The sequence below is a fragment of the Elephantulus edwardii genome, unplaced genomic scaffold (assembly GCF_000299155.1).
Source record: "Elephantulus edwardii isolate Elephantulus edwardi_28Jun2011 unplaced genomic scaffold, EleEdw1.0 scaffold00099, whole genome shotgun sequence".
Classification (NCBI taxonomy): Eukaryota; Metazoa; Chordata; class Mammalia; order Macroscelidea; family Macroscelididae; genus Elephantulus; species Elephantulus edwardii.
Genome location: NW_006399849.1, coordinates 12,871,647 through 12,887,369, shown reverse-complemented (window position 1 = coordinate 12,887,369; position 15,723 = coordinate 12,871,647). Strand labels below are relative to the sequence as shown.

The 15,723-nt window shown below is 39.0% G+C and overlaps 1 protein-coding gene across 1 annotated transcript in view; it reads left to right on the top strand.

The window, feature by feature from the left end:
• The window catches only part of IL31RA (interleukin 31 receptor A), a 94,337-nt gene that overhangs the window by 15,399 nt on the left and 63,215 nt on the right, over positions 1 to 15,723 (top strand). Inside the window, exon 5 of the mRNA XM_006891543.1 lies at positions 8,234 to 8,399. Within this exon, the coding sequence (XP_006891605.1) occupies positions 8,234 to 8,399 (166 nt within the window). The remainder of the gene's footprint in view (positions 1 to 8,233; positions 8,400 to 15,723) is intronic.

Genomic DNA, 15,723 nt, shown 5'->3' with positions numbered 1-15,723 from the left:
ACCACCAGTAAGGTGATAAAGCGTCCTCCCTTCCCCCCTTTACATCTATACCCCTGTTCAGCATGAAGAAGCCAGAGAGTCGGCATCCAATTCCCAAATCAATAAGACAGTTGGTTTAACTACCATTGGAAAATGCTTGTCACTCCTCTGTAGCATCTGGTGCCCACTGGACCCTCATCATTTCCTTCACCTGCTCCCCCCACCAACCAAACTGTGCAGCTCTGCAGCTGCATCCTGGCCCATCCTCACCCTTCTGCCCCCAACCCTCACCTCCTTGTAGCCCCCAATATGTTTTTTCCAATTAAAAAAAAAAGAAATATGCAGAAGTCATTGTACCAAAAAGACTTAGTCAATGCTGAATCATTTCAGGAAGTAATATGCGGCAAAGAAGCAATGATAAGAACAAGCTGTACTGAAAGCAAATGGAAAAAATGTCCAAGAATTGATTAAATACTTAGTGATATGTTTCTGTAAACATGTGTTTACTGAAACACATCGTTGGATATGCTCTCTAGTCTATGCCAAGACATTTAAAAGACAGCTGGTTGGCCAACCATATTTGTGCCCATTCCAAAAAAAAGATGATAAAACCGAATGTGGAAATTATTGGACAACATAATTAATGTCAAATGCAAGTGCAATCTTGTTGAAGATTATTAAAAGTTACTAAAATAATATGTTCATAAGGGACTGTCAGCAATTCAAGTTCTATTCAGAAGAGGTTGTGGTATGAGGGGTATCACTGCTGATGTCAGCTGAATCCTGGCTGAAAGAAGAGAAAACCAAAAAGATGTTTACTTGTGTCTTTTGATTTTACAAAGGAATTCAACTGTGTGAATTATAATAAATTATGGATAACATTAGGAAGAATAAGAATTCCTTAACACTTCATTGTGTTTTTACTGGTACATGAGCAAGAAACAGTGGTTTGAACAAAACAATGGGAGACGACTAGGTGTTTTCAAATCAGTAGAGGGTTTGTTAAGATTATTTTTCACCATGCTTGTTTAATTTGTATACTGAGCAAATAGTTGAGAAGTTGGACTATATGAAGAAGAATATGCCATCAGAATTGGAGGAAGACTCGGAAATCACCTGTTATATGTAGAAGACATAGCTTTGCTTGTTTGTAGTGAAGAGAACTTGAAGTATTATTAATTGAGGAAGAACAAAGGCTATAAACTTAAGTATGAATTATATCTCAACATCAAGAAAACAAAATCATCACAATTGAACCAATGGACAACATCATGATAGATGGATAAAAGACTGACGTTGTCAATAATTTCATTTTACTCATTTCCACAATCAGCACCTGTGGAAACAGGACTTACGAGACTAAGACATAGGCTAAGACAGTACTAAAGCATACCTGACCTAAGACATGTTTTTTTAATAGTCTCATACATATGTGAAAGTTGGACAATGAATAAGAAAGACCTAAGAATAACTGAGGTCTTTGGAGAAGGGCATCATGCACAGAAAGGTGGAGGGACAGTGCAGGAGAAGAAGATCCTGGATGAGACGAATTGATACTGCAGCAATGGGGTCTGGTGTGTTGGAATTAGTGAGACTGACTCAAGACAGGGAAGAGTTTAGAGCTGCTGTATATAGGGTTGCTATCAAGCCTGGAAGCAGGAGCGGCATCCACTTCCGAAATGGCTTGCCTCTGTAAACTCTATGCACGAACAGTGCTCAGGCCGTTTGTTCATAGGGTTGCTATGAATCGTCTACTATTCAACGGCATCAAACAACAATAACATGGGTCACAGGTGACTTGATGGCACATAACAACAACAACAACATACTTGTTGTTTTTATTTAAGCCTCTTATTTAGAGTCAACATGAATTCATAGAGGGCCTTTGTATTTAAAACTTGGTTGTTATATTATGGAGGAACTCTTCTGTTAATTTGCTGTACTGAGATAACTGGGGGTTGCTGTGATGCTGAACCTTGTGCCATTGGGGTGTCAAATTGTATAACAGTTACCCATAGTGGACAGTGCTTGGTAGACCTCCCAGATTAAGACAGGTTTGGAAGCAGGAGAGGAACCTGCTTCCTAAACAACCTGCCTCTGGAAACTCTATGAACTTTGAGAAACGACAATAATTATAGAAAGGCTTCAGGTATTTTGTTCATAGGGTCACTATGAGTCATCCTCAACTCAACAACAACAACAAGAAAAATTGATGCCTTTGAATTGTGATATTGGTTAGCAGTACTGAATATATCATGACTTGATAAAAGAACAAACAGATCTGTTTCAGAACAAATGCAGACAAAGTGCTTTTTAGAGCCAAGGACAGTGAGGTTTGTCTTACAGACTTTGGGTATATTATCAGGAGGGGCCAGTCCTTGGAAAAAGCATACTTTGAAAAGGGAGCATCCATGAAGGAGAAAAATATTGACAATGAAATAAATTGACGCAGTGACTGCACTAATGGGCTTAATCAGAGCAGAGTGTAAAGGAGGAGCAGGATTGGGTGGGGTTTTGTTCTGTTGTACCTAGCAAATGATGACTCAGATAACTCAATGGCACCTAGCAACAGCATAAATATACTCAATGACCACAGCGGTCTTTCAGCCTAGGGAGGTTTTGGTAGGACATTGCAAAAAATGGCATTATAAGTCAGTAATTATTATTGTAAAATAAAACATATATGGGAGAAAAATAGTCAGTCTACTTTTATCTTGTCCATGAACTATCTTCCTTCCTGAAACTCATAGCCAGCATGTCTATTTCAACCTCTTCTACTCCGGAACTCTTTCAGAAAGTAAAATAGGTTAAGTTTTACTTGGCTTGTGTCAGAGGAATGATGGTGACCACTGTTCCTTGAAGCTTCCCTTTCCCACAGCTCTATCACCGTTTTTCCAGAATCTGACAACATGTGATATCAGACTCATTGATTTTACTTTCTGTAACCCAGAAGGAAAAAGCCCTAAACAGGACAGTTTCTGCATAGCACCTGTTTGAACAGCTCATTTTCTTTCACACATGCTCCATGGTCTCTATGAACCTTGGAAACTTCTGGAATGGTCTATGGCCGAGCAACTCTTGATTTGCTTTAATTTTTCTGGGCCCAAAGTCACTGCAGTTGCTAGAATAGTACTCAAAATGCATTACTAGACAAGAAAAACAAGACCTGTGTCACTATGGAAAAATTATTGGACTATATACATCACTAAAAAATGAGACAAATAGGCGTGAACCACTCCAGTTCTCTGTATTGTCTATCCTCTCTTTGATAAACCCATCTTCACCTACACTCATCCTTGCATCTTTTTAAATTTCTATGATTGGATGCTCCTTATGTTCTCTTAGGTGATGTGGGAGGGAAGGTGGAATGTGCGGTACCCTCTCCAGTTTTCAGACAATTATGTCTCCTCAGTTCTAAACCCAATTCAACCTTCTATCAATGATTTCCACTATTTGTGGAGTAAGATCTAAATCCTTAGCCATCCAAGACCTGGATCTTTATCAATACTGCCTGCCTACTCTTTCACCATGCCTTTTTTTCCCTAGTAATTCTGTTTTTGCTTTTTTTTTTGCTTCCATTATTTCATACCATTGTCTTATTCTGTGTGTCTGCCTATAACATTCATTAATTTTATTCTTCTCTTGCTCCAAAACTTACAAAATCTATTCATCTTTCAGATTTCAGTTTTGGCATATTTCTCTCTGATAGTCTGGGTCATCCTTTTTGTGCATGTCTCTCTTAATTGTTGCTGTTCTCAGCCTTGAACAGTACTCTCCATATGAGATGGTCAGCTCCTCAAAGGCAAGGACTTTGGTTTGCACCTTTACTCTCATGCCTGGCACAGGCCTGTGCTCAAGAAATGTTACTTAGTTGAATTCAACCTTGTAAAAATGAACTTGAAATTCCAACATATAATAAGAACTCATATTTGTATGATGTTGTATGCCTTACTAAATGCATTTTTATATCCCAAACGTCTTAATTTTTACATATATTTAAACAGATATTGCTATCCGTATGTTCTGATTAAGCAATTGAGATTTAGAGAGCCTAAATGAGCTGTTCAGAATGATAAGATTTATAATTTGCAATTCCAAGCTCCACTTTTCCAACTACAAATCCAGTTGCCAAATGTGGCCCTCCTCTCATCCCTCCAAGCCACTTTGTAGCTGTAATCTACAGGGTTACCGCCTTTATGTAATGAAATAATTTGACTATCCACCCAGGGAATCTCCAAACTTTTTTAAAAGTTTGAGTTGAGCTGTGCACCAATACTTTTGATTACTTTTTTAAGACTAAACAATAGAGTGAGTTAGGATTTGGCACACATGTAGATAGCTAGAAAACAAAGTTAATGAAGCTAATTAGTGTTATGGTAGAATTCCATTGCCTGTGATGAGTTGGAAAGTTTTAATACTAAGGCTGTATATGAAGGATTAGGTGATCCTAGGCCCTGTGAGAGCCAAAGTTAAGATAAAGAAAATGTAAATAAGCCCTGGCAGTGCAGTGGTTAAGTGTTTGACTTGTTGTTATCTGCCATTGAGGTGTCTGCAACTCATAGCAACCTTATGTACAACCGCTCTGAAGTCTGCCCTGTTCTGAGCCAGTCTCACTGACTCCTACACCCCTACCCCTATTACTCCATTTATTGTGTCAATCTGTCTTGTCTGGGGTCTTTCTCTCCTACGCTGTCTCTCCACACTTCCAAGCATGATGTCCTTCTCTAAGACTGGTCTCTCCTGGCTACATGCCCAAAGGATGTGAGACAGAACTTCAAAATTCTTTCCTCCAAGGAGAAATTTTGTTTCACCCTCACCAAGACAAACTTGTTCTCTTGGTGGTCCATGGTATGTTCAAGACTCTTCTCTAGCACCACAACCCAATGGCATTGATTCTTCTGTCATCCTTGGTCATTGTCCAGCTCTCTGATCAATAGCAGGTAATCGCAAAGATCATGGACTGGATCAGGTGCATCTTAGTCTCTAGGCTGACATCATTGCTCTTTAGCACTTTGGAGAGGTCCCTGACAGCAGACTTCCCCAGTGCAATTTGTCTTTTGATTTCCTGACTGCTTGTGCCAAGAGTGTTTATTGTGGAACCAAGCAAGTTGAAATTGTTAACAATCTCAATCTCTTCTCCATTTATCATGGTGCTACCAGTTGGCTCGGTGGTGAAAATCTTTGTCTTCTTGATGTTGAGATGTAATTGATAGTGAAGACTACAGTCCTTGACATTCTGCAGCAAATGTTTCAGGTATTCCTCAGTTTCAGCAATCAAGGTTGTGTCATCTTCATAATGCAGGTTGTTGATAAGTCTTTCCCCAATCCTTTTGCCACATCCCTCCTCATAGAGTCCAACCTCTTAAATCTGCATACAGATTGAAAAGGTATGGAGATAGGACAATTCCCTGTTGCACTCCTTTCCTGATTTTGAACCATTCAGTATTTCCTTGCTCTGTTCTGACCACTGCTACTTGGTCCAAGTATAGGTTTGACATAAAAACAATCAAGTCAGTGCTTGATTACTAACTGAAAAGTCCGTGGTTTGGATCCACAAGCCTTCCACAGAAGAAAGATGTGACTGTCCACTTTTGTAAAGATCGTAGCCTTGACAACCACATAGGACAGCTCTGTTCTGTCCTTACGGAGTTGGTTTTGATTAAAGACACATTGCTTGAAATAATGAGAAAATTTTGTTGGATTTTTGTTGTTATTGCTATTGGTATTGGATTTTTGTAAGGTTGGGTCTGGGAAGAAAAGGTTTAAAGGTTTATTTTAGGTGGAGCTTTCGGACCTTTACCCTGAGGAGGCCTATCAGTCAGATCAAGGTGAGAGTACCAGCAAAGCAGGAAAAATTAAAGAAACATTAGAAACATTTGTTTTATAAATTAAGAGCACTGCATGACAACAATCTTGAACAAGGGGTGCATTGTTAAGTAGCTTGGGGGAGAGGAGTGGGGAGGGGGAAGAAAATATGCAACAAAAGAAAATAAATATTAAAAAAACTTTAAAAAGAGCAAAAACGAGAAAAAGAGTGTCTATGATGAACAAAATTAAGAGCACAATATGTTTTATTAAAAGCATACAAAAGAAAACTTTTTTAGACTTTTGGTTACTATCTTTAGGATTATTGTTGAGCCATAGCTGACCCTCCACTAGGGGTTTTTTGTGTGTGATTTCACTGAAATTTTTATTAATTTTAATGAAAGTTTACAGAGACTTTGGGTTTCCATTCATTCATTGTTGCACTTTTCTCCCTTCCCACCGCTCCCAGCCAGTTCACTCTTCTCTTTGAAAAGTAAAAGAAAAAAATCTTTCATTGTTATACAATCCCTTCCTCCAATTGCACTCCACTATGAAGCCTTTGTTCTGGACTCCTGTCATGACAATAATACCTAATCACATATCCCTTTTAAACAGTTCTCTCCCTCATCTGTTTTAATGCACAGGAGGAGACTGCCTGTCTCTCTTCTGCAGAGCAGCTACTGGATTCGAATCACATACCTTTGGTTTGACAGTGCAGATTCTCACCACTAGGCCACCAGAGCTCAATCATGGATTAGTACTTTTTAAAAGTTTAATTACATATTGGGTCATCATGTGGTTGAGCTTCCTCTAGAACTCTTAATCCTGCCTCAGTTAAATCCTGTAAGTAATCTGGGAAACAAGGTTCCCCAGCAATGCCGTATCCCCAGAACCCTTATCTTCTGCCACATCATCTCCAGGGGCCAATTGGGAGACGAAGCTCAGGGAGCCTGGGAATCCACAGCAAATCTGCCTTTACCTTCAGAGTCTATCACCTTCTCTGAGTCTATCTCATTAGGAGACCAGACATGTCTCTGCAGCTGAGACAGTGAGCCTTCCTCAGAGACATGTTTCTTCCTTTTACCCAGCTTCCTTTAGGCCAGGACCTGTAATTATGCCCTTATTTTCATAGCTATACACACACAGTAATAAATCTCAGGACTGCTCTTTCAAGGTTCCATGGGACTACGCCGTGTACATACTTACAAAATGGACATACCTTTTAGCATAGTTTCTTTTAATTGTTGTTTTGTGCTGTTGGGTTGGGACCAACTCACAGCTGGCTCTCCAGCAGATTTCTGAGGCTGTAAATAACATGGGAGGACATGTTCCATCTTTCTCTTGAGGAGCAGCTGGTGGATTCAAACCACCTGTCTTTGGTTTGACAACACAATTCCTTACCCAGTAGGCCACCCAAACTCATTAATCAAAAGTCTTTAAATAAATTTACAGCTGAAACATTATAGTGCAGCTGGCGGTGATGATTAATCTTATGCAGGAATGGTTGAATTTTTTTCTTATTGTGTCCAGCAAGGACTCTGGAGATTATCTTGTGTGGTGTTCTCATTTTGCACTGGATGATGAGGTAGAGAATTGATACGAGAGGAAGTCTTTCAACAAGGTGGATTGATTCAGCAGCTGTAACAATGGCCTCCAGCCCATCAGGGACTGTGAGGATGGGACGAGGTTCAGATTTGCCCTTCATATGGTCATTATGAGTTGACTCAAAGACACCTAAAAAGAATAATAGGAGGACTAACCTCCAGAAAGAAAAATTTTTTTGGGGGGGTGTGGGGGTGTACTTGGCATCCTTTTCCTTAAACGAGTATCAAAATGAATTTATACACCTGGGCTGCTGGGTCATTTTGAAGTTTGAGTGGGAAGCCTTAGGTAGAGGTACAGAGCCATATGTACAGAAGAAATGGAAGACTTGCATAGAGGTGTATTCTCAGGCTAGTCCTTCCAGCAACAAATGCTGAAGCTATTGATAACAGCTTAACTCCATGGGATTTCGGCTAGGACACTGAGCTTGACTTTGATGCCTTTAAGGTGTCTGTCACCCACTGTTGTTTGATGAAGCCGTATTTCTAGAGTTTGAGCTCTGGCCAACATTGTTTCATGTCACAAGGCTCCATCTTTCATCTTCTAGAATAGGAAGCAGCAGAATCTGTTCATTCAGAGCCATTGCGGATGTACCGATCTCATCTTACCTGCTTAAAGACAAGAAATGGGAAGGGAGGTTCACAGAGTGAGTCACATTTACATAGGTGCAAATCGTTTCAGGCACATTTAGAGGCTTCTTTGTGAAAATGATATATTTTAAAATTTGAGATGTAGTTGTACTTACTCTAAAAAGTAAAGAATAAGTACTTACTCTAAAAAGTAAAGAATAATAGGGAACGGACATAAGTTAGCTCCCTTTCAGCTCAGGGTTTTCTCTGCTTTTCAGCTGGAAGTCAACTTCACCAGTAAGGATAACGATTTCGACCAAACATTCGACCTCACTGGGCTGCAACCTTTTACAGAGTATGTCCTAGCTCTGCGATGCGCAGCCAATACTTCAAATTTCTGGAGTGACTGGAGCCAAGAAAAAACGGGAACAACCGAGGAACAAGGCAAGCTACCCTGGTGGTTGGAAATGCCTTTTGACTTGCTCTGGGTGAGGGGTGCGAGGCTACAGTCTTTGTGGGTTTGGTCAGGTGCCGAACTACAGAGTTATTGAAGCCCAGGACCTAGAGGGTCAGTTTGCTCTCTCTGCAGGGCACTCACTGGACCTACCTTCACCCACAGGAGTATATCAACTCTAGTCTCCTGCTGTTAGTTTTGATCACCATCCTAATCTCCAAAAAGCAAAAAAGGTCTACTAATAAGTAGGAAAGAGAAAGGGAACACTGATTAAGCACTTATGTATCAGGTGTGGTGATTAAGAACAATTGGTGGGCTTGGCCTAAATCCCAACTTGATGCTTGAATGGCTTCAGGAAAGATACTAAGTCAATTCCAAGGCAATGATTCCCATTCACCCTTTCTGAGTGAGACTATAGCGTGTAAAATCACGTCAATGGTAGCACCTATTTTTCGGTGTTACTGTAAAGATTAATATTTAACACGTATCATGGTGGGCTCACCTCATGTAGTCAATACATTCCGGATTTTCTGTTGTTGTTCTTAACCCTTCCAAGAATCTACTAAATATTAATATAACCACACTCCAAGGAGGCTGAGTTTCAGTGATGCTAAATAAACGTGCTCAAGGCCACTCAGAGGGAAATCATTGTTCCTATTATTCCAACTCAAGTTTACTCATCATTGAAATTGCACTTTTCCTGTTATATAGAGGATGTCATAAGGGTTAGGAGTGGTGGGAGTGTCTGGTAGGAAGCTGCCATTCTCTGTAAAAGACTTTTACCTAATCCTTTATCCTCAGTGGATAATCAATATATATTTGATAAACACATTCGCTTCCCATGACTGTTATGAAAAATTATCACAAATTTAGTGCCTTAAACACAACTTTATTCTGTGACAATTCTGGATGCCAGGAGTCTGAAATGAGTTTCACTGAGTTAAAGTCAAGGCTATTTCCTTCTGAGGGCTCTGAGGGGGAAAAGATTTCTTCATCCTTTTTTTAAAATTTTTTTTTATTTCAATGAACATCTACAGATATTTTGGAATTCCATTCATTCATTGTTGCACTTTTCTCCCCGCTCTTTATCCTTTTTTTTAGCTTCTAGTGACTACCTGTATTCTTTGATGTATGTCCCATCTCCATCTTCAAAGTGTCTCACTCCCCTCTTTGCTCCACGACCATGTCACTTTTTTTCTCCTGTGTCAAATCTCCTTCTTCTTTCTTACAAGGACTGAATTTCACTAGGGTCCACCCAGACAATTCAGGATACTCTATCTCAAGATATTTAATGTAGTCACATTATCAATGTGTGTTTTTGTTGATGCTGCTATTTATGTAAAGGAAAACTCACAGGAATTAGAATTTGGAGACTATAATTCAGCATAACACAATCAATGAATGATTAGTGAGTGCTTGGTTAAGTCCATACATCTTCTAACATGTGGAAATAAATTACAAAATACAAAATTGCTGATCTTTCTAATCTCTCTGGATTTAACATTATAAGAAGATGTAGATTTTAGATCTTTAATGCTTTCATAACTAAGAAATAACTTCTCTTTAGCAACATGCCTCCAGTATATGAGGTGAAGCATTATATTTGTCTTCAAAGAGCACTCTGGCTGCACTTTCTCCAAGATGTATTTGTTTGTTTTCTGATGTTTGTGGTACTTTGCTCATTCAGTGCTTTGCTGAAAGAACACAAAAGCATCAATTCTTCTTCTGTCATACTTACTCCAGCTCTCAGATACATAGCAATTTGTTGGAAAGAACATGACATGAATAAGGCACACCTTAGTCCTCTAACTGAAATCATTGCTCCTCAATCATTTGGAAGGGTCCTTAACTGCAAACTTTGCCAGTGCAAGACGTCTCCTGATCTTCTGTTAATACAGCTATTATTCTAATATACACCCCTACAGCTAATGCCAAAGAAGAAGACATTAAAAACTTTTACCAAATCTTGCTGTTTGAAATTGACCAAACATGCAATCAAGATGTGTTCATGATAATTAGTGACTGGAATGCAAAAGTTGGAAACAATGAAGAAGGAATGGCTGTTGGAAAATATGAACTTGGTGAACTTCCATGGGGCTGGAAATAGAATGATTGAATTTTTTGTGTTCAATGATTTATTCATCACAAATATTTTTTAAAACCCACAAAAATGACAACTTCACACAGGGACTTAACCTAATAGGCTGCATAGAAATCTGATTGAATACATCTGTGAAAGGAATAGTTGGAGACACTCAATATTAGAAGTCAAAACTAGGTCAGGGGCAGACCGTGAGTCAGACCATCAAGTTCTCTTGTGCAAGTTCAAATTGAGGATGAAGAAAATTGAAACAAATCCATGAGAACCAAAATATGATTGTAGGAGTCTATCCCACCTGAATTTCAAAGTTATCTTAAGAATAAATGTGAAGTATTGAGCACTAATGATTGGAGACCAGATGAGTAAGGGGATGACATCAAAAACATCATCCATAAAGAGAGCAAAAGGTCATTACAAAGGCAGAGCAGAAAGAAAAACCCAAACAGATTTCAGAAGATTGCACTAGTGTGTCAAGAAGGCAAAGTGAAAGATGCTGAAGAAAAGAGCTGAATAGAAGATTCAAAAGGGCCTCTGGAGAAGACACAACAAAATATTATCATGAAATGTGCAGAGAAATAAAACTGGAGAATAAAAAGGGAAGAACTCACTCAGCATTTCTTAAGCTGAGAAAATGGAAAAAGAAATTTAAGCCTTGAGTTGTGATATTGAAAGGTGCAGGGGGCAATGTGCTTGAATTTGTTTAGTCCTGAAAGTGCTCACCAGGCTGTGCCAAGAAATATGGAGAACAGCTACCTGGACAATTTACTGGAAAAGATCCACATTTACTCCTATTCTCAAAAAGGTGATCCCACAGAGCGTGGAAATTATCAGTCTCACTAATACCACATGCAAGCAAAATCCAGTTAAAATTATCCCAAAACAACTGGAACAGGACATTGACAGAGAACTGCTAGAAGTGAAAGCTGGGTTTAAAAGAGGCTGTGGCAGCCTAAAGAAACCATAACTGCCACCCAAGCAGATATATGCATGCTCATGTTTATTGCAGCCTTTTTCACAATAGCAAAGAGTTGGAAACAACCCAACTGCCCATCAACAAAAGAATGAAAGCTTTGGTATATTCACACAATGGAACACTATGCTGCATTGAAAAACAAGGAACTCATGAAATACTATACAAAATGGGTGACTCTGGAGGACATTATGCTGAGTGAAATATCTCAGTCACAGAAGGACAAATACAGGACTGACATTAGGGTTGGGGGGAAACAAGAGGGGATAAATAATGGATACTGCACTGAGATAAATGAAGGAGAAAACTGTTAGGATGACTATATGATTAGGTACTATTGTCATGACAAGAGTGCAGAATGAAAACTGCATAGTGGAGTGGACTGGGGGACGTGGAGGAAATTGTTTAACAATGAAAGAATTTTTTTTTTATTTTTTATTTTTTGGTCACTTTTCAAAGAGAAAAACAAACTGGGGGAGGGGTGGTCAGGGAGGAAAGTGTGCAACAATGAATGAATGGAAATCCAAACTTTCATTAAAATAGAATTTAAAAAAAGAAAAAATTTTAAAAGTGGAAAAGAAAAAAGAAAAGAAGAGGCAGTGGCACTAGGAACATCATAATCAATGTCAGATGTGTGTTGGCTAAAACCAAAGAGTACCAGAGGAATGTCTATCTGTGTTTCCTTGACTATCAAAGGTATTTGACTATGTGGATCACAACATATTGTGGCTGATCTTGAGGAGAATGAGAACCCTAGAATACCTGTTCATGTGAAACCTATACTCAGACCAAGAAGCAGTCATCCTGTCTCCAAACCTTTGCAATCTATATGTAGAAGAGATCACTTGGAAGGTTGGACTTTATGAGGAAGAATATGACATCAGGATTGAAGGAAGACTCATCAACAACACGCACTATGCAAGTGACACAACCTGCATGCCAAAACTGAGGAGGACCTTAAGCATTTTCTACAGAAGATAAAGGACTGTAGTCTTCAAAATGGATTGAAGCTCAACATCAAGAAAACAAAGATTCTCACCCTAGGCCAATTGGCAGGACCATGATAGATGGAGAAGAGTTTGAAATTGTAAACAATTTCAGCTTGTTCAGTTCCACAATCAACACTCTTGGCACCAGTGGTCAGAAAAATCAAAAGACTAATTGCATTGGGAAAATCTGTTGTCAGGAACCTCTTCAGAGTGCTGGGGAACAATAGTGTCATTCTAGAAACTAAGGTGTGCCTGATCCAGGCCATGGTCTTTGCAATTGCTTGCTATGCCTCAGATAGCTGGACAATAACTCAGGATAGGATACGGTTCAGAGCTATCGTGCATAGGGTCTCTATGAGTTGCAGCTGATTAGATGGCACCTAACCACAACAACAGTGGGCAATATGTTGAATGATCCAGAAAGCATTAAACACAGAATCACTGTACAAAAAAGAATTGACTGACACTAAAAAATTTCAACAAGTACCATATAAAGAAGAACCAATGCAAGAAGCTGAAGCTGCACTGAAGGCATTGGCAAAAATATAAGGCCCCAGGACTCGATGGAATACCAATTGACATGTTTCTATTAACAGTTGCATCCTTGGATGTGCCTACCTGTCTATGCCAGGAAATTTGGAGGACAGTTGTCTGGTTGACTGATGGAAGAGATTGATATTTGTTCCTATTCTCAATGAAGGTGATCTAAGAGATTGAAGAAACAATCAGACAATATCATTACTGTAACATGCAAGCAAAATACTGCTGAAGATCATTCAAAACCAGCTAGAACAGTACTGATATGGAACTGCAGGACCTCTTATTTGCTGATGTCAGATGGGCCCTGGCTTAAAATAAAGAAATGCTAGAAGAATGTCTATTTATGCATTATTGGCTGTGTGGATCTTAACAAATTATGGTTAACATTGAGAATAATGGGAATCTCAGAACATTTAATTCTGTTCATGTGAAACCTCTACCTCACCTGAAAGGCTGTATGAACTAAGCAAGGAAACACTGAATGGTTTGAAATTAGGGAAGAGGTGCTTCATGGTTGTATCCTCTCTCCATACATATTCAATTGTATGCTGAGCAAATTATTCCAGAAGCTGGGCTTCATGAAGAAAAATATGGCATCAGAATTTAAGGAAGAAAAACAAATTATAGCACTCTGGATTAAAGTGCATCTGACTTAAACAATGGTTTTTTTAACAATTCATATGCATGTGAAATTTGGATAATAAGAAAGAAGAAAACTTGATGCCTTTGAATTGTGGTGCTGGCAAAAAAATATTGACTATGTAATGAACTGCCAAAATAACAAATAAATATATCATGAAAGGAAAGAAAAGAAAGAATTGGTGGATGACTCATCATAACCTTTGTTATATTGATGACACATTCTTGTTTTCTGTAAGTGGGGACTTGAAGAACTTGCTGCGGAAGAACAAATAATAGAACCTTCAATATTGATTGCATCTCAACGTCAAGAAAACAAAAATCCTTGCCGCTGGACCTTTAGGCAATATCATGATAGACGGAGAGAAGATTCAAGTTGTCAATGATTTCATCTTACTTGTATCCACAGTCAACATCTTTGCTACCAGCAGTCAGGAGATTCAGTATTTAGGAACACATTTATACTCTACAGACATTAGCTAAAATGTCCGTTGAATACAAATATAATAATTTAGAGCTATCAAACAGGATTTTAATTTTATAGTGGAAAAATGGAAACATCAGCTCCTGTTGTCTGGATCTTAGCTGAACTCTACTCTTAAACACGAGAATGAACTGTCTGAAAGGAATATGTGATTATGCGTTGTATGTATGATGACAATCTGGAATAACAGGTATATTGCAAAGGGAATTTGGGGAGCAGAAAAAGAGAAGAAGATAGGACGAATGAATGAAAACCCAACCTTTCTGGAAACTTTCATTAAAATTACATTTACGTGTGTGTGTGTGTGTGTGTGTGTGTCTATAGACTGGGTGGTCACACGCCATGGTAGGCTGGGGTGATTTCGTCTTGCTGAGCTCTCCTTCCCTGTCACTGCTTTTCTCCCCTGTGAATTCCTGGTGCCATCATGGTTCAGTGTGGAAAAGTCAAGCCTGTTCATTAGTCACTCTCTGCCACACATTCTGGTGTCAATTGCATCCACTCTTCTTCTGGAATTAGCACCATGATTTCAGCTGATTTGTTATTTCTGCTCATTTGGTTAAATTCAGCAAAACACAAAGTGTTTTGAACACTAATGTCCTCTATGCTAATTAAAATAAATTAACACTTATCTACGCTAAGTCTTCCTTAATAAGTTTTCTGACCCAGAAGAAAGCACTTAACCTCAGTCTGCTCTTCAGATTCCTTGTCTATAAAATAAAGGGATCAAGCTAGATATGGGGGGCGGCGGAAGTCACGATTAGAGAGGTTTTGATTTTTTTCCCTTTATTCCTCCCTCCAGTAACTCACAAGAAATAGATTAAAATAAAGCTTCTCCTTAACAAATCTTTTTCATTTCGGAAGTCCTTGATTTCTCAATTTTATAATGAAATGCAAGCTTTTTTTTATATGGAGCATCTTAAACCTTTTCAAATGGTTTGAAATTTGCTATTATAAATGTTAAAATGAAAAGAAAATACAAGTTATGTTGTTGTTATCGTTAGATGTTGTGGAGTCAGCTCCCCCACACAGTGACCCCATGTATCCCATAGAGAAACCCTCATAATCTACTGCGCATTGAGCCTGCTCTTGAAAGCCGCTCTGTCAGTCCACCTCCTTGAGGGTCTTCCTCTTTTCACCTGACTCTTTCCTTCTTCAAGGCTGGTACTTTCCCCAGCTGACGCACGCCCAAAGTACGTGAAACAGTCTCACCAACTTAACTTCTAAGCAACATCCTGGTTGTGTTTCTTCCAAGACAGATTTATTTGTTATTTTGGTAGCTGTGATATAGTCAGTATTCTGTGCCAGCACCTCAATCCAAAGGCGTCTCCTTGATCTTCCTTACTCATTGTCCAACATTCACATGTATTTGAGGCAATTGAAAATACCTTAGCTTGCGTGGGTCAGGTCTACCTTAGATTTAAAGCACAAAATTTTGGGGGAGCTCTGGTGGCCTAGTGGCAAGAAGCTGCAACTACGATCCCAGAGGCTCACAGTTTGAATCCACCAGATGCTCTGCCGGGGAAGGAGGGACAATCTCCTCCTGTCAGATCTGATTTGACGGTATACTCACACAAAAATAATAAAATTTTTT